The sequence below is a fragment of the Balaenoptera physalus genome (genome assembly GCF_965194825.1).
Source record: "Balaenoptera physalus genome assembly, chromosome: 10".
NCBI classification, from domain to species: Eukaryota; Metazoa; Chordata; class Mammalia; order Artiodactyla; family Balaenopteridae; genus Balaenoptera; species Balaenoptera physalus.
The window spans coordinates 25,925,782-25,949,418 of NC_138889.1; the positions used below are offsets into that span (position 1 = coordinate 25,925,782).

General features: G+C 46.3%; 1 protein-coding gene and 1 long non-coding RNA gene across 6 annotated transcripts in view; one reads left to right on the forward strand and one right to left on the reverse strand.

The window, feature by feature from the left end:
• Positions 1-6,221, forward strand: part of LOC309636388 — a 472,824-nt gene extending 466,603 nt beyond the window's left edge. The window contains exon 2 of the long non-coding RNA XR_014250009.1: positions 5,826-6,221. This is a non-coding gene — a long non-coding RNA (uncharacterized lncRNA). The remainder of the gene's footprint in view (positions 1-5,825) is intronic.
• On the reverse strand, positions 1,225-22,052 carry LOC309636367 (uncharacterized protein). 5 transcript variants are annotated; one of them, XM_082409546.1, is made up of 4 exons: positions 14,308-22,052; positions 12,540-12,569; positions 8,209-8,295; positions 6,930-7,905 (listed from the first exon to the last, which is right to left on the reverse strand). In XM_082409546.1, exons 1-4 carry the CDS (start codon positions 14,503-14,505, stop codon positions 7,855-7,857), a joined length of 366 nt encoding a protein of 121 aa, XP_082265672.1. In that variant the 5' UTR covers positions 14,506-22,052; the 3' UTR covers positions 6,930-7,854. The 5 variants fall into 5 exon arrangements, 1 of the variants encoding a protein (XP_082265672.1); XR_014249990.1 differs by lacking the exon at positions 12,540-12,569 and adding an exon at positions 1,225-4,430 and having other exon boundaries at positions 7,589-8,295; XR_014249991.1 differs by lacking the exon at positions 12,540-12,569 and having other exon boundaries at positions 8,244-8,295.
• Between the last annotated feature and the right edge of the window lie 1,585 nt (positions 22,053-23,637).

Here is a 23,637-nt window from a genome sequence, read left to right on the forward strand (position 1 = left end):
TTTACTCTTATCCTAGCCCTTTAGGCTCTCTCCTCAAATGTGTGTGGGAATTGGGCGAGGGTAGCAGGGGGCAGGGGGTGGGGTGGAGAACATCAGATATAACTTTTGATATTAAAGTCAGCATTTTAATTATACTCCACTCCTTTCTCTCCCTACCTTTTCTACTTGTAACTATGGAAACTCATAATAAATGCCCATTTAGATAACACAAGGGGGATGATTTTAGAAACAAAAGATAATATATTTTCATGAATCCCATGCTCTGCTTCCTCTTCCACCTGCCCCTCACTACTGGTTACTGATGTACATGCAGCCTTCGTGGCTTATCAGAGAAGTGGCCACGTCACTAAAATCCACCGTGAACTTGCCTTGGAGTCCATCTCGGAGCCCTCTCAGTGCATGTGACCCTGTCTGTATGGGTTGTGTAATGGAAAAACTCAGCCTTTTCCTTCCTATGCAGGAAAAAACACAATTTTTCCCTACTATGTGTTTCTTCCCTGGGAGTCCCCTTTACTACTCACACAGAACACTTCACTTTTGACACTTCTGGTCAGCAGCTATGTGGAGGGTTTTCCCCATAGGAAGCAATTTACTATCTTCTCTCCTCTGTGACACCAGCTGGGTGTTCTACCATTCAACTCAATTCTGACACTACCTACCAGGAAACAACATCAGATTCCACAGGTTAAGGACTCAGTCCTATAAGACTCCCGCCCTCCCCCCCGCCCCCCCACTTCAGATGCCAATCACAGTTCCAGGTTTTCACCTGTGCTTCTGATTGACTGGCTATAGATCAAGGTTCTGCCCCCCTCCTCAGGCTTGATTAATCTGTTAGAGCTCCACACAGAACTCAGGAAAACAGTTGGCTTATGTTTACCAGTTTCCTATAAAAGGATATGATAGAGGTCCTGATGAACATCCAGATGGAAGAGATACACAGGGCAAGGTGTGCAGGGAGGAGGGCGGAGCTTCTCAAGGTGTACCATTCTCCCAATACCTCCAAGTGTTCACCAACCCAGAAGCTCCCCTCCAAATCCCTGTACTTTGGGGATTTTATGGAGGCTTCATCACTTAGGCATGATTGATCATTAACTCCATTTTTAGCCCTTCTCCCTTCTCGAGAAAACAGGGGGCAGGCCTGAAAATGCCAAGTTTCTAATCATGGCTTGGTCTTTCTGGTGAGGAGCCCTCATCCAGGAACCATCCACCCCCCCACAGTCACCTCATTAGAACAGAAGACACGCCCATCATCTAGGAAACTGTGAGGGTTTCAGGAGCGCTGTGTCAGGGACGGGGTCAAAGACAAATATCAAAACAAGAGATGCTCCTAGCGTTCTTATCACTTAGGAAATTACAAGAGTTTTAAAAAGGAGCTCTGTGCCAGGAACCTGGAGCAGATATCAATATATATCCTTTCTATTATTTCACAGGTTGAAAGAGGGATATCCCTACCTGGAGGTGGGGTACCAAATGCCTCTGGTGTCCCCAAGGGGACAACTTTCCAGAATTCAGAGAGGTCTGAGATGTGGGAGTACACACACTCCTTTCTCATCCTCAGTGAGAGGGTGACCCAGGCATGAAGCAAGTACACTACAGTAGTGACCTCCACAAAGCTTAGAATCATGGGGCCCATGTACCTGAATATATTGTGCAAGGGCTGTGGTTCTCAAAATAACATACCCCAGGGGATAGGGCACCAAGCCTTCAAGCCATAGCATAAATATGCTGTATTTTCCTCTCCTATCAGCTTTACTGGATGATCACTGATTCAGAACATTATTTTTATATTAAAACAGATATATGATATCAGGAAGAATGCAAAATTCTCAAGAATTTTTACAATGTTCCACGAGGTTAAAAGTAATTTTGTGCCTGAAGCAGGCAGCTTCAGACTATATCCCAGGACTCTAAGCACACTCTTTCATTCTCCACTAGGAATAGTTCACTAAAAGTTGAGAGATCCTGCCCAGGAGTCCCCACTTCCTTGACAAAATGGTTCACCTTTTCCAAGGATCCATGGGAACCATTCTTTAGCATCTTGGCAAACCTAATTTTGAGCCAGTTCTCAGATGACTTGTGTTCTAAGCCTGCCCTTTCAGAATGCAGGAGACTAGTCAAACACCATCTGAGACCTGAAGTCCCTCTCTGCTCACCTGTAAAGACCCCAGGAGACTCTCACTCTCACCTCACCAGGCTTGCAATTCAAAGGCTGAGTTCTGCGAAGATGGAATTGCCCTTAAACACCTGAACGTTACCCACTGAATTGGGGAAACGCAATCATACTCATTTGAAGGGGCACAGCATAGAGGCAAGAACAGAATCAATATTCATTTTCTTTCCACTGAAAAGAAATGACAAAGGGAGTTGTCCAACAGGGCAGCCTTTCCGTTTGAGCAACGCTGATTTATCGGTCATTTGACAGGTGGACCTGAATTCCAGGCCTGCCTGTCTCCCCCATGCCTTCCCTGTCCTGCTCATTCCCTGCAAAAGAGGATGTGAGCTGTTCCCACAGATCCTTCCAATAGCACCTGAACCTTAGTCCAGGCTGAGCTGAGGTTTCTGACTCTCAATATCTCTGATCTGGCCACTTCTCCAAAATTTATCATTCATTGTTAAAAAGATATGTAAGCTCTGTCCTAACCACTTCTTCAGGTCTTCATTTTTCCTCTGAAGGCTCCCATATGCTATAAAAATATGAAGTAAGATTTGTATGCTTTTCTCCCATTAGCCTGTCTTATGTCAGCTTTATTACCAGGCGAGCAACAGAACCTAAGAGAGTATTGGAAGTTTTTTCTCCTATGTACACACCTGGATCTTTCTAGAACCAGGCTTGACCCCTCTGGTTCTCCCTGTTTCTTTCTGCTTCTCGGAGGCAGAGGCAGGCCTCCACCCCACGCCCTGTGGCTGGTCAGATGAGTACACATGGAGGTCCGTCTAGTGTCTTTCTCTCTCTCTCTGGAGGTCAGGGCAAGTGTGATCTGTGCCCCAGGACTCAGTTTCAAGATTTGGCCTGAGCCACAGTCTCCAGTCAATCTTGGCCAACGTTTGGCACAAACATGCTGTTTCATCGAGTGGTTCTTCTTTTCCCATTTGATGGTTGTTCTTTGTACACATACCCCATCTGTCGGCTCCCTAGTGAGGAGGAGGCCAGTGACACCCTGGACCCTAACAGTGATGGCCACTAACGAGAATCTGGACAGACTGCAAGGATTACATAAAACGTCCCCATTCACACACTGGTATGTGCTTCACAGCGACAGTGGCAAGGTCCATTGGCTCTTGTTCCCATTTATCAAATGAGGAATCTCAATGCTCAGAGATTCGAAGTCAACTGATGATGATCAAAACAGCTAGTCAGTGGCAGAGCAAGGCTGGGGGTGGGCAGTGGTCCAGGCTTTGGAAGCAGGAAATGTAGTGGAAAGGATGAAGGCTTTGGAATCAGGCAGAACTTTGAGTACCAGTTCCCCAGCTACCTTGCCTTCTGATTCATTCTGTGTGTGTATATGGGAGGGGGAAGGGTCACCCTGACCTTGTGCCTCAGCTTCCACATGGCTTTTCATCCCCCTCTGCTGCTCCCTCCCCTCCCCGCAATGCCAGCCTCATTTCCCCCAAGGACCTTGCTCTCTGGATCAGAGAATGAATTCAGGATCAACCCAAGGGAAAGGAGCTTTAAAACAAGAATACCCATCTGGTCCCCATACAGAGACAGGGGCAGGGTGGGGGAGGGGATCTGGGGTCCTCCCATCAGCCTCTGCAGCAGGGACCCTTCTCCATCCCCAGTCTCCACTGTTAGGCAAACAAAGTCCTTGGTAGTGGGGTGGATTGGATGCAAATTGAATTGAGTCACTATCTGTTAGTTTATTCATTGCAGAGTTTTGTTTTGTTTTGCTTTCTCTTTTTTGAACTCCCCACGTTTCGTACTTGCTAATGAGCGGATCAAATAGCATTAGAGGCTGCGGGCAGGAGCCAGCCCTGCTCAGCCTGGAGACCCAGCATGCTCTGTGACGCCTCTAAGAGACACCCCTCCCCCTCCCATTCTCCCTTTGGATTCCTGCTGCCTCAGCCCGCCTAGAAAGAAATGGACTTAGCATGTTGCTCATTTAAAGTTCAATTCCACCCCCACCCTAGTCCCACAATCCCAGAATCCCAGCTACCCAGTCCAGCATGTGGTAAGGGGGATGGCTGGAGGGATATGAGGCATACTTCTGGTGGTCTCTCAGGCTTGTGGTCTCTAGAGAGAAACTTCAAGGCAGCAGCTTCTGAATTCTGCTCCCTGCCACATGGAGGTCAGCCCTCTGATAGCAGAAGGACACAGGAACCTCCAGCCTCCTCCACCCCGGTGCTGTCCCAGCACTAGAAATGCCTGTCCATAGAATCTCTCCAGACAGTTTGGTTGAGGGGAGAAGGAGGAGGTGAGGACCCTGGAGCACCTGTGAAAATACCAGCAACAATAAGAACAATGAAAATAATCAAGGTCACTATGGTCATGATATCCAGACATTGTTCATTTTTAAATTCTAATCCTTATCAAAACGTTTCAGAATAAATGGTATCATAACTCTTTCAGGTGCAAGTGTCTGAAAATATAACTCTAACAGCCTAACAACAACAAAAAAAAGGGTGGGGGAGGTATATTGATTTAAGTAACTAAAAAATCCAAATCCAGGGCTTTTAGGTGTCAGGCCCTTCTGGATTGAACAGCTAAAATTATGTCCTCAGGACTTGGTTTCTCTTCCTCTCTCAGCTCTGATTTCCCCTGTTTGGAATCACTCTGAAACAGCGTTCGTCTATTTAGTAGCTCCCAGCAGCTCCAGACTTAAGCCTAGAGGAAATTAAAATCTCTCTTTCTCAATAATGTAAATTTGGGCTTCCCTGGTGGCGCAGTGGTTGAGAATCTGCCTGCCAATGCAGGGGACAGGGGTTCGAGCCCTGGTCTGGGAGGATCCCACATGCCGCGGAGCAGCTGGGCCCGTGAGCCACAACTACTGAACCTGCGCGTCTGGAGGCTGTGCTCCGCAGCAAGAGAGGACACGGCAGTGAGAGGCCCACGCACCACGATGAAGAGTGGCCCCCGCTTGCCGCAACTAGAGAAAGCCCTCGCACAGAAACGAAGACCCAACACAGCCATAAATAAATAAATAAATACTTCAAAAAAAAAAAAAAAGAGCACAAACTATAAAGGAAAACTTTAATTTAAAAAATAAATAAATAAAAAATAATGTAAATTCATGTCCTGGGCCTGATTTTTATTTTTTTTTTTAATTTTTTAATTTTTTTTTTTTTAGTTGTTTTGTTTGTTTTTTTATACTGCAGGTTCTTATTAGGCATCAATTTTATACATATCAGTGTATACATGTCAATCCCAATCGCCCAATTCAGCACACCACCATCCCCACCTCACCGCAGTTTTCCCCCCTTGGTGTCCATATGTCCATTCTCTACATCTGTGTCTCAACTTCTGCCCTGCAAACTGGCTCATCTGTACCATTTTTCTAGGTTCCACATACATGCATTAATATATGATATTTGTTTTTCTCTTTCTGACTTACTTCACTCTGTATGACAGTCTCTAGATCCATCCACGTCTCAACCAATGACTCAATTTCGTTCCTTTTTATGGCTGAGTAATATTCCATTGTATATATGTACCACAACTTCTTTATCCATTCGTCTGCCGATGGGCATTTAGGTTGCTTCCATGACCTGGCTATTGTAAATAGTGCTGCAATGAACATTCGGGTGCATGTGTCTTTTTGAATTACGGTTTTCTCCGGGTATATGCCCAGTAGTGGGATTGCTGGGTCATATGGTAATTCTGTTTTTAGTTTTTTAAGGAACCTCCATATTGTTCTCCATAGTGGCTGTATCAATTTACATTCCCACCAACAGTGCAAGAGGGTTCCCTTTTCTCCACACCCTCTCCAGCATTTGTTGTTTGTAGATTTTCTGATGATGCCCATTCTAACAGGAGTGAGGTGATACCTCATTGTAGTTTTGATTTGCATTTCTCTAATAATTAGTGATGTTGAGCAGCTTTTCATGTGCTTTGTGGCCGTCTGTATGTCTTCTTTGGAGAAATGTCTATTTAGATCTTCTGCCCATTTTTGGATTGGGGTGTTTGTTTCTTTGATATTGAGCTGAATGAGCTGTTTATATATTTTGGAGATTAATCCTTTGTCCGTTGATTCATTTGCAAATATTTTCTCCCATTCTGAGGGTTGTCTTTTCGTCTTGTTTATGGTTTCCTTTGCTGTGCAAAAGCTTTGAAGTTTCATTAGGTCCCATTTGTTTATTTTTGTTTTTATTTCCATTACTCTAGGAGGTGGATCAAAAAAGATCTTGCTGTGATTTATGTCAAAGAGTGTTCTTCCTATGTTTTCCTCTAAGAGTTTTATAGTGTCCAGTCTTATATTTAGGTCTCTAATCCATTTTGAGTTTATTTTTGTGTATGGTGTTAGGGAGTGCTCTAATTTCATTCTTTTACATGTAGCTGTCCAGTTTTCCCAGCACCACTTATTGAAGAGACTGTCTTTTCTCCATTGTATATCTTTGCCTCCTTTGTCATAGCTTAGTTGACCATAGGTGCGTGGGTTTATCTCTGGGCTTTCTATCTTGTTCCATTGATCTATGTTTCTGTTTTTGTGCCAGTACCATATTGTCTTGATTACTGTAGCTTTGTAGTACAGTCTGAAGTCAGGGAGTCTGATTCCTCCAGCTCCATTTTTTTGCCTCAAGACTGCTTTGGCTATTCGGGGTCTTTTGTGTCTCCATACAAATTTTAAGATGATTTGTTCTAGCTCTGTAAAAAATGCCATTGGTAATTTGATAGGGATTGCATTGAATCTGTAGATTGCTTTGGGTAGTATACTCATTTTCACAATGTTGATTCTTCCAATCCAAGAACATGGTATATCTCTCCATCTGAACTATAAAGGAAAACTTTAATTTAAAAAATAAATAAATAAAAAATAATGTAAATTCATGTCCTGGGCCTGATTTTTATCGGTGTACATTCGGTCACATGATCACCCATGAACCAATCACAGTATTGGGAGACACAATGCCCATACTTTTATTTATTTATTTATTTTTAATTGAAGTATAGTTGATTTACAATGTTGTGCCAGTTTGAGGTGTACAACAAAGTGATTCAGCCATATATATATATATATATATATATATATATATATATATATATACACACACATATATATGTATATACATATGTATGTATATCTATGTATATATATATATCTATATATGTATGTATACATACATGTATATATATGTATATATATGTGTATATATATATCTTCTTTTTCAGATTATTTTTCATTATAGGTTATTACAAGATATTGAATATAGTTCCCTGTGCTATACAGTAGGTCTTTGTTGTTTATATATTTTATATATAGTAGTGTGTATATGTTAATCCCAAACTCGTACTTTATTCCACCCCCCTTTCCCCTTTGGTAACCATAAGATTGCTTTCTATGTCAGTGAGTCTATTTCTGTTTTGTAAATAAGTTCATTTGTATCATGTTTTTTTTTACTTTCCACAACAATGCCCATTATTAATAGGACGAACCTGGATCACGTGTGCATCTCTGGAGAGAACGAGTATGACATCTGTGCCCCCTACCCTTGCAAAACACCAGGCTTGTATGTCAGTGGAGGGGATTCTCAAGAGAATATTGGGTTTCTGTCGCAGAAGAAAGAGGAATAGACATTAGGTGGCAAAGACAATAAGTATCCACTGCAGAAACCATGTGCCTTTACAAATGAAAAAAAAAATACTCAGAAGGATACATCATTTTCCTAGGGTCATACAGCTAGTAAACTGCAAATTGGTATTCAAATCTCAATTTGATCATTTCCAAATCCACATACTGCACGCAGTCCTTCCTGCGACATTGAGTATCAAGGGGAAAGGGAGATAGAAAAGAAAGAAGGGGTGTTAAAAGCAGAGAAATGTGTACAAAAGAAAAAACTTTCCTGAATTAATGCAGATTGAGCTTACAAAATGCCATGATATAGTACAAATATGTCATGGGAGAACGGGAAACTCATTGATCCAGTGGAACTGACTATCTCATGATGGAAGTAAATAATCTCATAGTCTAGAGCAAGAAGGTATCTTAGGAGATTTCAGATCATCTGGGCTGACATGAACCACCTGGCACAGTTCCTTTACATCCCCTCCCTTACCTGTCCTCTCAATTGGTACAGAGGCCATGTGTCACCTGGAAGTTGGCAGGATCCCTCCTCTTCTGCCTTGAAGAGGTATGTGTTAATCTATGAGAAAAAATTAGAGAATTGACTTTTATAATCTTTTGTGCCTCTATTATTGTCTTGGCCACTGGTGTTTCATAAATATCTTTAATACTGCTAATACCCAGTGCTGCCTCAGCTAAGTAATTCACAGTGGGAGCTGGGGTGCCCTCAACCCTGTCTCTGCCGTTTTCCGCCCATGCAGCTTTTTGTGTTCTTTGACTGCAAGCAACAGAAACCTCTGGCTAACTTAAGCTGAAGGGTGTAGGGTAGTTATAGAATACACAGAAAATCCGAGCAACTTGGCTTCAGGAAGGACAGAAAACAGGACCACTCCAGGGATACATGTGGATGAAAGTAATCAGGGCACCCAACTGAGTGGGCAAATTAGAGTGGATTTAACCTGCTCTCTGATCATCAAGACTTGTCTCTCTGTACAGGGTTTTGTCTGCCTGGAAAAAGGGTGACTTTTTCTTTGCTCAAAGATGCCTCTACTCCCTTTGCTGTGTGCCTTTTGTAAGCATCACAAAGGGTTGGCAGTGGCCACAGGAGTAATAAACAATCTTCTTAGGTTGTTGCCATGAAAAATACATCAGCTCCAACAATTTCTGATCTTGTGTATTTCTACTAACGGTTCAGATTCTAAGGAGAGATTTGGCTAGCTTGAGCCCCTGATGGACAGTCTCATGAAACTTCATGGAATCAGGAGTCAGAAGGGTGGAGTGGAAGGAGGGAGAGACCTCCCCGCCCCAAATCAGCACTCTTTATCAAAAGAAGGAAGAACATTGCTGCAGACAATACCAACAGGTGTCCACCACACCCACAAGCTGAACAGGAAGTAAGTGCTCTCCCTTACTCAAGGCTGCCGTGTGTCACCAAACTCTGGAAGGAATCATTCACAGTGGATTCCGTGTGTATGGTACCCCCTGGAGTTGTGCAATACAGAAAGAAGCCTTGTCATTTCCCTACATACTTCCTGCCTTACCAGTCCTTACAGATATAACAGATACTGCGGTACAGTTGCTATATTCTCAATTTTTTGCTGAAAGCTCAGGTAGATCTCTCAGCCTAGCATGATGTAGGAAGGATACTAGTTTATGACTCTTCCTATCTTGCTTATTCTTCTCTATCACCCAAGGAAAGGAGGCCTAGTTCTTCAGAAGTCTGTCCCACTTGGATGATCCTTTGCATCCCCTCATTCAAACTCTCTAATCTGTATCCCATACCCCTCCCTCTGAAAACCACCCCTGTAGGAGTGTGGGAGGATGTCTGCTCCTCCTTTTCCTCTTGTGTCTTGCTAACTCAGAGCCTTTAGTTTAATAGAATGCTAATAAAGGTTTTTCTCTAGTTTCAAGAGGAATGGAAGGAGTGAATGCTCTAATTTCAGTCTGCTGTTCCTTACTGGTTATCTTCGAAGCAAAAACACTAACGTGAGCGCCATTTTTCCCCTCAGTCTGACCTCACCTAAGAAAAGCAGAGTCTTCCCTTTAATGTGTCTTTGACCTTGCTCTTTGCAGAAAAATTACCCTTGAATTACTGAGCTAAGCAGCTTTTGACTGCTTTCTGAGCCTGGCTTACATTATAAAAGCCATCACATTAGCTGTGAGTGGCTGGGCCTGAGCCATCTGGGATGGCAGATACCAGCTCCTATTAGACTCCTTCCGACCCTCAAATCTCTTTCCTGATAGAAGTGGGTAGGGGTTGGTCTCAGTTCATCACCACACATTTTCTATTTAATTCTGGTCCGCCCTGCTCTTGATTCTCCCAACTATTAACCCTGCTATTCATTTCTCTGTTTGCGGCCTTAGCTGACCTTTAGACTTAATTCATGGCGCTGCTTCCTTGTACCTCTCAGCAACCCTTCTGCTGTTCTCTTCCTACTTGGCCTGCTGCTGCTGGGCCCAGATATAATCATGAGGATTTTGTCATATGGGAGAGCTGTCTAGAAAGCAGAGAGAAGTGATATAAGAAAAGGAAAAAAAGGAACAGGTATGTTTTGATGAAATGTAATTTCATGAAAATCTGTCTTGCTCAGGGACAGCCACAATGGGGAACGCTGGCTACTCTTGACCAGATCGGTGGTATTAGGTGGGATGGGAGAAAAGGGCTAGTGCTAGAAGCAGGAAAGAACTATCAAAATCAATTCCAATGCATAGGACAGGCTGTGCCTAACCCTCTCTAACCAGCTGGACTCCCTATGGGATAAGCAACCCATGTAGGACTCAACCTCCACTGCAACATGGACCCAACAAGAATAGAACTGGGCAGAGTGGGAAAGAGCTGAGATGCTTGGGGAGGGTGGAGATGATAGGACAGTAGGCAGCCCACCAGCATCATTACCATATTCAGCAATTCCTTGTCATTTCCAAGCCAGGAGATACAGGAAGGAATTCTAGAGTTATCCTGCTGCCAGTGGATCTTCCCAGTGTAATCCCAAAGGTCTAGACTTGGGTATAGAAGAACTGCAAAGATCTGGCTCAGGGAGGATGAGAGTGATGAGCCCAGGCACAGCACACAGGAACTTGATTCCTTTCTGAAGACGTAGTTGGACAAGAATGTTGGGAAGGTGGGGTGGTGTTCAGGTGCTACACATCAGCTCTCCTCTCACCAGTATCCACCTTGGGTGAATCCAGACATCCTCAGGATCTCAGCTGGTATCAAGCTCAGGATGTTCCACGTGGCTCCCTTAGACTCTCTACCTCACATCCTACTGTCTGTTAGACATCTCCACCTGGATACTCCACAATCATACCACACTCAACGTGGCCCAACCTGAACCATGCCCCATCCCCAAACTTTCTGTGTTCCCTGTTTCAGAGAATAGCAGCTCTTTACCTAAGGCAGAAACTTGAGTGCTATCTCTGACTCCTCTCTCTTCATCAAGCCCCTTGCATTTAGTCAACCACTGAGACTTGCCAATTCAACCTGCTAGATGTTTATCAAATTTGTATCCAGTCTCCATCCCTATTACTATAGTTCACATTCAGGCCACCACCATTCTTGCCTAAGTTACTAAAATAGCATCTAGCTACCATCGAACCATCAGCTACCACTCTTGTCCTTGACAGTCTTATCTTCCATGACATTCCTGTGCTTGAAAGTCCTACCATGGCTCCCATTTGCTGAGGATAAAGTCCAAGCTCAATTGTCTTGCCTACGGGGCCCTCTGTGATCTACCTTCGACCACCCTTCCAGCTTCGTTCCTCACTATGACCTGCTACAAATTTCATGCTCTACAAACACAAGTACACTTATAGTTCTCCCTTCACACACTCTGCTGTACCTCACCTCCATGTCAGTGCTCCAAGTGACACCTTGACCAGCAATGTACTTCCTCTGCTATTTTCATCTGACTAACACAGACTCTTTGAAGCTCAGCTCTAGAACCTCTTCCAGGAAGCCTTCTCTATCCACTACAGTTTACTTCTCCAAATGTTAAAGATGTTTTTAAAAAGAGATTCAAAAAGATTAAAAGAAGCAACCAAAGCAAAAATAAATAAACCGGACTACTAAAAATCTTCACAGCAAAGGAAAACATTTTTAAAATGAAGAGGCAACCTATGGGAGAAAATATTTGCAAACCCCATACTCAGTAAGGGGTAATATCCAAAATATATAAAGAACTCATGCAACTCATTAGCAAAAAACCAAATAACCCAACATAAAAATGGGCAAAGGGCCTGAATAGACATTTTTCCAAAGAAGACATACAAATGGCCAACAGGTACATGAAAAGGTGCTCAACATTGCTAATTATTAGGGAAATGCAAATCAAAACCACAATGAGATATCACCTCACACCTGTTAGAATGGCCATTATCAAAAAGACAAGAGGAGCTTCCCTGGTGGCTCAGTGGTTGAGAATCTGCCTGTCAATGCAGGGGACACGGGTTCGAGCCCTGGTCTGGGAAGATCCCACATGCCGCGGAGCAACTAGGCCCGTGAGCCACAACTGCTGAGCCTGCGCGTCTGGAGCCTGTGCTCCGCAGCAGGAGAGGCCGCGACAGTGAGAGGCCCGCGCACCGCAATGAAGAGTGGCCCCCGCTCGCCGCAACTAGAGAAAGCCCTCGCACAGAAACGAAGACCCAACACAGCCAAAAATAAATAAAATGAATAAATTAATAAAAATAAAAAAAAGACAAGAGATAAGTGCTAACAAGAATGTGGAGAAAAGAGAACGCTTGTGCACTATTGGTGGGAATGTAAATTGGTGCAGACGCTATGAAAAATAGTGTGGAAGTTCCTCAAAAAATTAAGAATAGAACTACCTTTGATCCAGAAATCCCACTTCTGGGTATCTATCAGAAGAAAATGAAAACAGGATCTCAAAGTGATATCTGCACCTCCATGTTCATTGCAGCATTATTCACAAAGGCCAAGAAATAAAAACAACTTAAGTGTCTGTTTCTGACAACAGATGAATGAATAAAGATGAATGGATAAAGAAGATTTTATATATATATATAATCTTCAGATATCAGAGAGAGAGAGAGAACACATGGGATATTATTCAGCCATGAGAAAGGAAATACTGCCATTTGAGACAACTTGGATGAAATGAGGGCATTATGCTAAGTGAAAGAAGTCAGACAGAGACAGATAAATACTATATGTAATCACTTATATGTGGAACCTAAAAAAAGCTGAAATCATAGAAATAGTAGATTGGTAGTAACCTGGGGCTGGGGAATGGGAGAAATGGGGAGATATTAGTCAAAGGGTATAAACTTCCAATTGTAAGATCAACAAGTTCTGGGGATCTAATGTACAGCATGGTGGTTATAGCTAATAATACTGTATTATATACTTAAAAGTTGCTAAGAGAGATCTTAAATGTCTCATCACACACAAAAAATGGTACTTATGTGATGGGATGGAGGTGTTAGCTAATGCTATGGTGATAATCATTTTACAGTATGTAAGTGTATCAAATCAACGTGTTGTACACCTTAAACTTACACAATATTACTTGTCAATTATATCTCAATAAAATTGGAAAGAACAGATTAAAATATGGCTTCACCTTTCCCATGCCCTCACATATACAATTAAGGGCCCCAATTCGTACCCTTGTAATACACAGTACCTACCTAACCATTGATCATGTTACCTCTTATTATAGTCATGTTTCCATTGTATTACCACTTAATGATAGTCTCCATGGGAACAAGGATGATATATTACATCCCCCACACCAAGACCATAATAGACATTAAATAAACTGTAAATAAATAACTGTATTAATAAACAATAACCAAGTACTTTGGTTTATTTAATTCTCCTCCCCTACTTCTAAAGAGGCAAGACTGTTCAGTACAGTCCTTCCCAGGATCCTTTTCAAGAGAGTTCAGTGTTGTGGTCAAGATCATGCGCTCTGGATTCCGGCATGGCTGAATCATTTTGGCTCTTCCATTTTTTAACTGTGGAAATGTGAGCAAGTTACTCATCCCTTATCCCCTCTGAGCCTCACCGCCCCATTTGCAAAATGAGGATCATCATAGAATCTACCTCATGTGGTTATTGTGAGGCTTAAATTAGGTAATGTACGGCTCTTGTTTGGTACATATTAAGTGCTCAAAGGAAAAAAAAAAAAACACCTTGGTGATGATTTTTCCTCTTTTCTACTCTTTGACTTTCTAGCCTAGTATTCCAAAGTCAGGAGGAGGGGATATGATTAGGGCTGAGAATGGGAAACACTTCCAATCTTTTAAGTGTATCTTTAACCTGAAGTTTCTGCTTTTGTTCCAAAGCAAGGTTGAAAGAGAAGGGGCTTCTTTGTGATTCTAGCTGTCTTTTATTCAAGAGGAAAGTATCACACAGACTCACAGCAGCAGCAGAACACGGAGCCAGAGCCAGGAAGCCTGGCCCAGAGAAGTGAGGCTGCCTGCTCAGTGAAGAGGGACTCCGTCACAGAGACAGATCTCATTAATGCTAATGGCCTTTGTGCAGCTAATTAGCAGCATACTACACTCAGTATTTACCCTTGTGTGCCTACAAAGTTCCACTTTCTCCTTGGGAAGCAAGCTGTTTCTCTACCTGACTCATGGCAAGGAAGATCTCTGCTGCCAGACAGCAGCTTCTTCTCTGCCTGGATGGGGTGGCTGCAGGAAAGCAGATGGGGCTCCATTCAGGGGCCTGGGAGGAAGGTAAAGAGGGAGCGCGTGATTCGTCTTCCAATCCTGGGTGGAGCGCTGGGCTGCTAAAGGCCTCACCCATCACGGGTGCTGTTTTCATGAGTCAGTCAGGCAGCTGTCAGCCCCAAGTGCCCTTCCAGAACTGCTGAGTGTGTAACCATCCTCTTCTTCCTTTGCAAGGAGTGGTTCTCTGAGCTTAGGGCAGACCCCCTCCTTCCCACAGGGTCTGGGAGAAGGGGTGAATCACCAAGAAAGGGTCTTCTTGGAGGCCTAAGCAGAGAGCTCCTGGTGACCTTCCCACCATCCATTCCACAATCTTTAACAGAACTCGGAATATGAGCCGCACCATGAGCCACTTCATGAACACCACAGTGAATAAGGAGTGAATAGGCGGGGCTCTGCCCTGGGGAGCTCCCATGAAGACTAACTTACAGCCATCATGCTGCACTGGGATAGTGCATGGCAAGAGCGGAGTGTCAGGGAAGGACCGCTCTGGCCGGACCGGGGGTGTCGAGAAGAGCTTCATGGAGGAGGAATCACTGCACTGTCCAAGCACCTATGCCCTGAGCATAGACCTGTCTCCAGTGGAGAAGTCTGCTCTGTTAGGCGCCCCTCCCCTTCCTCTGAAGCAACAGGCTTGGAATCTGAAGAAGTCATCACAGCTCTGAGTCCTGGTCCTGCTTGAAATGATGTAGACAGAGAGGCTGCCTTGGGGACCAAATGTTCTGGAGACTACAGGGTGATCACTGCTCCATCAGCAGGAACTTGGGCTGGTTCCCTGGGAGACCTCCCTCTCAGCTCACCTCTGCATTCTCTTGGCCTCGGAAATCCTCCCCAGCTCCCAACCCACGGCCTTGCTCCATGGCTAATGCCAATTGCATAGATGACCACAGGGCCAGTGGTTTCTCCTCATACCCCAAGAGATGTGCAATGACCCCCCAAAATTCACATGTTGAAGATTAATCCCCAGTGTGATGATATTAGGAAGTGAGGCCTTTGGGAGGTGCTTAGGTCATGAGGATGGAGTCCTCAGGAAAGGATTCGTGCCATTATGAAAGGGACCCCAGAGAGCTCTTTTGCCCTCCTTCCACTTTGTGAGGACACAAGGAGAAGGCAGCAGTGAGGAACCCAGAAGAGAACTCTCACCAGAACTCGGCCATGCTGACACCCTGATCCCAGACATCCAGCCTCAGGAACTGTGAGAAATAAATTTCCATTGTTTTATAACAATGGTACTTTGGTACTTTGTTATAGCAGCCCAAACTAAGACAAAATGCTGGTTCAAAAGGAATCCTTCAACCCTGTGAAGTGGTTGCTTGATCAACGCCCAGCCCCTAACTGCATTGGAGATCTTGCCGGGCCACCAGCCCTGTCCCAGCTGAATGTGTCCTGGAATGTGTCCCGCAGAGCACTGGGAGAGAGAGCCTTAGTCCCCCGATGACCCCCGTGGAGCTCGAGAGAGTTGGGTGGCCTGTGCTTTAAGGAGGAGCTGGGACTAGAGGATGATCTCTTGCTGCAGAGGTGACCGCAGAGGCAGTGGCCTCTCACCGAACGCTGGGAGCTGCCCACCCACTCCTGACACACATGCACACACCACAGCCTCTTGCTACAGCTTCTGTTCACCAGGGCACCACTGAAAGCTGCGTGGGTGGAGTTGTCAGCAAGGCCCCATGGATGGGCTCCCTGCCAGCCATTCCCTTTTGGGCTAAAGGATTGCAGAACAAGCTGTAGTGTCAAAGAAGGACCCAGTGTTAATCACTATTTTATATGCTACAGTATAGCTGAGACTACACAGGACAAGGCAGGATCAATGAGGGGCTGGCTTGTCCCAGGTGGAGCATTCTTGTGGAGTCCTCAGTGGCCTAGGCTTGTTCACAGAACTGAGTTCGACTACAGAAGAATGCCTGGCCCAGGAACTGGCTTGTAAGCAGGAAAGAGATTGCACAGTCAGCCACAGCTGGTGCCCACTTCTGGGCCTTTATTTCCCTGAAGCTGTTTCCATTTCACTCCAAAAGCTTTCCCAACTTCTCTTTCTCTCATTCTCTCCTTGGGTGACCCCAAGTGCATTATTTCAGGACAAAACAGAATAGTCAAGACAGAAACAGCCCCAGTGCCAGTGCAAATTCTACCCTGATAAGTCACAACCCATCTGCACTGGCTTGGCCTAGGATACACCCAGACTCATGGCAGTTAAACCTTAATGCCCAGCCAGTCTTGGGCTGGGGACATTGCCCCTACATATAACTGCCCTTACACACACACACACACCCACACACACACCCTTTCAGGAAACTGCCCCAGCTGCTCAGAGAAAGGAAATGCACATATTTTTCAAATGTTAGAGCCAGGAAGAAATTGAGAAGTCATTCAGCTCAGCGTCCTCTTGACATATGGCTGGAACCAAGGGCTCAAGAGAAGAGCCTTGCCTAAACTCGCCTGGCATGTTAACACCCTGGCCTCCTGACTCTTCCCAGACCTTGAAGTCTCTTCCTGGTCTGTACCCTCAGTGACCAAGTCACCAGCTCTTGTTCAAGTTCCTCCCTCTGCTGCAGAGCTGGTCATAAGCTAGTGCCATGACTGATGGGAGGAGTTTCCAGCTTTAGCCTCCGTGCAAAGCAGTAGGGCTGTGTGGTCTGATGGTTAGAGCCCAGCTTTAGCAGCTACCAACCCAGGTCTGAATCCTGGATCAATCACTAAGTAATTATATGTCCTTGGCAGGTTAAATAACCTGTCTGGGCCTCAGTTTCATCATCTGCTAAATAGAATAATAATACAATCTACCTCACAAACTATTGTGCAGATGAAATGAGTTACTATTCTTGAAAGAACCTGGTACAGAGTAAGTGCTATATGAACCTAGACTATTATTATTATCATTGGGGTATTTATTATAAATGCATATTCGAGGCCCCACCCACAGATAATCTGATTTAGTACATCCATATTAGGAACCAATAATCTGCATTTCAGCAAACACCCTTAGTGATTTTAGTGGGTGCCAGGGCGAGAGAGGAATGCAATGGTCCAAGGACCATATTGACACCAAAGCTCTGTTTTCAAGGCTGGGGAAGTGTATTTTGACCCCACCCTGGTCTGTAAAAGAAGAACTCCAATGACCTAGTTAACCTTCTTGTCTGAATCCCTAGATTCGCATTCCTCACATTTCCCTCCTCCCTGGACGTCTTGTTAAAAGACTGGTCCTCAGGTCTCACCCGAAACCTGCGACTCCCAACTCTTGGGTTTAGGAAACAGCCTTTTCAACACTGCCCCCTCCCAAGGGGGTTCAGAGGTTTATGGAAGGTTGACAGTCACTGACAAAGAGCAGGTTTCCCTGGCCAGGCTGAGCACTGCAGGTCGGGGGAACGGAGACTGCCAGGGAGGGAGCCCGGGTCACCCTTTGCTCCCCTTCACCTCACCCACTCAGGGCTGCCACTCCACAGATCTCAATCCCAGCCTGGGTGGCATTTCCATGCTGGCCCTTTATTTCCTGCCAAGAACAGAGCTGACCTCTCTGGTCCACTGGCTCTCCGCCCAGCCAGGCCGTAGGCGGCATCCTTGAAGACCTCTTTGCCCTCTCTCCCCCGGGACTGAAAGGCTGTACTGGGGGGAGAGAGGAGGGGACCCAGGCATCATTTAGGAGGCTGCTAAGACCTAGCTTGGGGAGCAGCCAGAAAGATAGGTCCCAGTCCAGACAGCCCCTCCTCCCTGCCCAGACCTCTGTGTACTCATGCAAAGATAATTCAGTTACTGGGAATGCAGACTGGAGAGATAACCTGATTTAGAAGCTGAAACCATCTGAGCTGGTCAGGAAAGCTGGGGTGCAGGAATAGTCCTTATTAACCCAGGAAGGCTGGAGCAGTAAAAAGAGAAAAGAGGTGTTGGATGGAGAGGCATTGGATGGCTGCTTGGAAAGAATGATGGCTGGGGTTTGGGTGTTGGTCCCTCCCACCCTTCATTCCCCACCCTTGGTCCACCCAAGGGCTCACTCACCCCTTAAATCTTCTGTGAATTCACTTTTTTTCTAGAGTGCTAACACAGCCATCATCTGGCTTATACAACCATCCGGGGAGGAGATAAGCTGAGAAACCTATAAAGAGTCAGGGAGGAAGAAAACCTTTTCTGAGGTTTAATTTGAGTCATTGATCACCAACTACCCTCGGAACAAGTTATTTCAGTGTGAGCTGTCATCTGTGAAAGCTGGTAGTGTGGCTGCTATGGGACCCGCTGGGCAGGAAGCTGCAGGGAGTGCTCAGGGTTAAGGTCAGAGGTGTGGGGACCATTCCTCCCCTCCTTTCCTTCACACTTGAGAGCCAGTCCTCACTCCCACAAATTCCAGGGGTGCCTTGTCTTCCCTCAGCCATCTCGAGCTTGGTACCTCCTTCTATGTTTCTCTCTCATCCTTGTTTGCCTGGAAGTCCCCCCTGCAGTCTCATTTTCATCCACCTGCATCTTGGGAAGAAGATGCTCTGGAGGAAAGCAGACTGGCTCGCCCCTGGAAAGGAAAGCAAGTGATTAAGAATCTTAAAAACAGCTCCAGTCATTTATCTCTATCTGCTTCTTCTCCTGGCATAGGGAAATTTTTCTCTGCAAATAATTTGTCTTTCTTACAACCTCCCTGTTCTATGTCAGATGAATGTGAGACCCTGAAGAAGCTGAGGCAAGTCCAAGAGTTCTTTGGACATTGTAGATTAGATTTGTAGGCTGGAGGACAGAGCAGAGACCCCAGCCACACCCCAGATGCCAAATAGAGAGACCAGACACAACTCCACCATAAACGCCAGACCCACCGCAGGATGGCTGTGCCCCGCCCTGGCTGCTTCAGAACGGGCCTGAAAGCGCCTATATTAAGTAGGCAGGGGACAGGCCAGCAGTGAAGGAGTTAATGAAGAGCCAGACGTTCCCCACCCCACTCCACTCTCCCCCTGGACCCAGATGAATAACCAGTCAGTAAGATGACCCCAATGGAAGAAGTCCAGAATCATCTACTCTGCTCTCAGGGGTATTTGTACTCCTCTCTACACAAATCAAATCGCTCAGAGTGAAGGTGGGGCTGGGAGGGAGCCCAACGGGACCGGGTTTCTAACCTTTCAGAGGCTGGGCAGGGACCCGCCCAGGGCAGAGCCTTCAAGCCCTGGGGCCCAAAACCAAGGAGTCTGAAACTAAGGAAAGAGCGCTGGGACTCGCCAGGCCACGGCTGGTCTAGAATCTCCGTACTTTTTTCCCTGAGAATTTGTTAACTTTCCGGAAAATTGCAGCGTGGCTTTCCCCAGCGTGGTAAAATGGTGAGGGGTTTCCTCTCACAGTCACCCTAGCCATCCAGGGCAAGATGAGTTAACCAGGGGACACGTAAGGGTATCAGATATGAGAAAGCTTCAGAAAAAGCTGAAACCCCCAGAGTCTGGCAGGAGCCAGAGACCTCCCACTTCTCTGCTCCACGGAAGAACCCACTTGGCTGGCCTTGGCTGTCTCCTCTGCCTGCCCGGTCCCTGTCCCCAGCTCCTGCCCGGCCTCCCCAAGTGCCCCACAGGCTGGCCTGCCTGAAGCTTTGTGTTCTTGAAAGGCCCGCAGATTTATAGGCCTCAGCTGCAGACAGATATCCACCCCTGCCCCGCCTTCCCCTGCAGCCCCCAAACCATCCTCCCCAGTCCTTCTCTCCCGGCCACACCACATCAGGGGTGTCCGATGGGGGCAGGGCAGGGAACATAGCCTGAAGGGTCACTCCATCCTCAGGCGGGAGTGCCACGCTGCCGGGGGCCTGCCTTGCTATGACCCACTAGTAGCTCGGAGGGGGCTGTCCAGGAGAAAGATGCAAGAGTGTTCATTTCATTACAGCCTGCTGATGAGCAGGGGTCCTGTCTTTCTGGAATATTCTGCCCTGTAATACTTCCAGGCTAAGACTGCAGTGACAGCAGTCAGGATACCTCACCTCCCCAGATCAGTTCAGCAAGTGTCCCCCAATCCCAGACAATGTGAGCAAAGACTAATAAAGTCGTAGAGATGTGAACGGGCCATTTGTGTGGAAAGAGACAAGGGCTGGAAGAGGAAATGTGGTGTCATGAGAAAAGTGTCAGACAGACTCAGGAGTCCTGGGTCCTGGCCTCTTAGACCATTAACTAGGAGTGGACCCCCGACCAGAGGCTGTACTTCTCTTGACTTTGGTGAGGGCTGGGTTACACCGTTAGCTTCTGAGGTTTCTCAGAGGATGAGTGAGCGAGCATCCTTGGAAGCAAGAGGCATTGTTAAAATAATTGTTCAAGAACAATGGGCTCAAGGGGACTTCCCTGGTGGTCCAGGGGTAAAGAATCCGCCTTACAATGCAGGGGACGCGGGTTCGATCCCTGTCCAGGGAACTAAGATTCCCACATGCCACGGGGCAACTAAGCCCGTGCGACACAACTACTAAGCTCGTGCACCTCAACTACAGAGCCCATGCCCTCTGGAGCCCGTGCACCATAACTAGAGAGAAGACAGCGCACCGCAACGAAAGATCATGCATGCCTCAACGAAGATCCTGCATGCTGCAACTAAGACCCGATGCAGCCAAAAATAAATTAAATAAATAAATAAATAATCTTTGGGGAAAAGAAAAGAAAAATAAGCTCAGCAAGCAAGTTGAGAATGGGCTAAGGAATGAGGGAGCCACGAGGCGATCTGGGAGCTAGAACCAAGCCTGCCAAGAGGCTCGGGGGACGGGGGATCAGCCAGCACCCTTACCCCAAGGCCCAGCAGAAGGGCAGGTTCTGGAGGAGAGCTCGGTGGTGATGGGCCAGAGCAAGGGCAGGGACGAGGGAGCCCAGCAGGTGCCTCAGGCTCCCCCCAGGAAGCCTAGTCCTGGTCCCCTTGGCATCCAGTGTGATGGGCATCCACTCAACAGCCCAGCTGCAGTCCTGCCCTGCCGTCTGACCCACGTGTGTGATTCAGCTCTAGTCTCCACTGGGGGGCAGAGCATGGGACGTTGTAGACAGAACACAGTGGTCCCTGGACCCCTGGATGGCTGGGTGCTCTGGAGCAGGCCCTGAAGCTCCGTGAGCCCCAGTTGGCTCATGTGCATCTGTCTCTCATGGTGCTCTGCAGGGTTGTTCTGTGAACCAGAGCTCCTCACATAGTCTTCAGCATTGAATTGTGGTTCTCCTGTGTGAATTATCCCGATAATCTAACTTATTTTATGGAGTAGCATAAGCATTATGAATAATATAATGCAACAATGCCCACTTCTCAGGGTCACCCCTTGCCAGACGCAGAGGAGGCCGAGAGCAATACTAGATCCCAACCCCAAATCCTCCCTCCCCTGCCCAGCCCCCTGCCCCCCCCAACAGTCAGGACCCAGGAAACTGACCCTGCCAGTGAGCCCAGTGGTGGATGCAGCTGTGAGAATCTGGGGAAGGCAGAGAGAGGCAGGAGCCCAGAGGTGTCTTAGGACCGTTCATATGAATATCTGCTTAGACTGAGAGCAAAAAGATTAATGTGAAAATCCCATCCCGAGAAACTAGTAGCTATACATCAGCAGTGCCTTAAAGATTGGATACTTATTAGGTTTGCGGTAAAGTAAGTAATGTGCCGATTCAGGAATCACAGCTATGAGAGAAAGAGATGAGGCAAAACTCTCCCTTCTCATCACCCAGCCAAGCCCAATGACGACGCACATTTCTGGCTCCACAGTGTGCGGCCCAACGGGCACAGACGGTGGGCCTGAACTGGGGACCAGTGACAGAAGGGGAGACTGTCCCCCTGCACCTCCAGAAAGGGATGCTGCGGGGCGGCGGGTGGCAGCTGGCACAGGGAGGCCTTCGCTGGGGAGCCACAGTAGCTAAAATACTTCAGTTGAAAGAAAAATGTCCTCATCCACGTAACTATTCTTCAGGACCAGGCAGAGAAATTGACAATGTTGATTCATTTAGCTCAGTAGCGTTCAGGTCAAAATGAATCTTGTCAAAAATCCATCACCCACATTCATTAAGTAAGAAAAGGGATGCAGGCTCCCGGGGAATCAATCACACCCCAACAGGGAGCAGCTGAAAACAGATCTATCACTGTCTCTGATGGAGGCTTCCATTACTCAATGTACTGTTTCCTGAATGCATCCTGAGGACCCCTCCCAAGGCCACAGGCACCGGCCAAACCCCTAGCAGCAGCCAGGACTGAGATGGCCCAAGGGCAGGTGGTCAATCTCCTAGTCATCTCTCTACAGCTAGCAGGCGAAATTTCTAGAGCCTCAGTGCAGATTTACATATGCTTGCTTTTCACAGGATCAACACTTAGCTGACTAACATGGCCCTGAAGAAGTCATTTCATCCATTCCTCCACTTGAGGAATCACTGTCACTTAACTCGCCTGCTGTCCTCACATCTGTGTGGCTGCCTCACATCTGTAGGAAAAGGAAATAATAGCAGCTTAGCAGTTCTCCACTGCACAAAGCTCAGGAAAAGCAGAGTGGCTCTGCAGAGCTTCCCTGACCTCAGGGCCTCCCACAAGACATTTAGAAGGCAAGACTCACCGTCCTCTTTGTTCCTGGGGCAGAAGCTAGCATCCCCCAAGGCTGGCATTATGGCATTCCCTGACTCCCCCCAACAAAGGAGGCACAAGAGTGGGGCCGGAGAAAGTTCCTTGAGAGTCAGATGATGGAGAAGGCTGTGTACCATCTATACTGTTCACTAGCTGTGTGAGCCTGAGCCAGTTCTTAAACTTCTATCCAGCTCACTTTTCTCATACATAACAGAGAAACCATAATAGTGTATATGTCTTAGGATTGTTGAAGATTCAGTGAGACTCTACATGTGAAGAACTGGCACACAGACAATGCACAAGAGGTGAAAACTCTTGTTAGATGAAGTTCCCTCTGACACTAAGCCTTTTCTTCTAGTCTCATCTTCCTACCATAAACAACTTCTAAAAAGTGTCCACAGGATCCATTCCTTCATTCATGTATACCTTCACCAAATGTGTGTTGACTATTCATTGTTCTACCTCTTCTAGATGCTGGAGAGAGAGTGTACTTATTGAGCGCAGGTGATGGATCTTTGATGATTAATTGGGGAGGCCACAGATAACCTATAATTAAATAAAATAATCACAGATAATAATAAATGACTCAGAGATAAGAGGGGAATGAATTAAAGAGTGGCTGACTTGGCATGGGGGGGCTACTTAAATTTAATTCAAGGAAGGCCTCTGTGAGTGGGGGGCATTTGAGTTGAACCCCAAATGGTATAAAGGAGTCAGCCGCACGGCGATC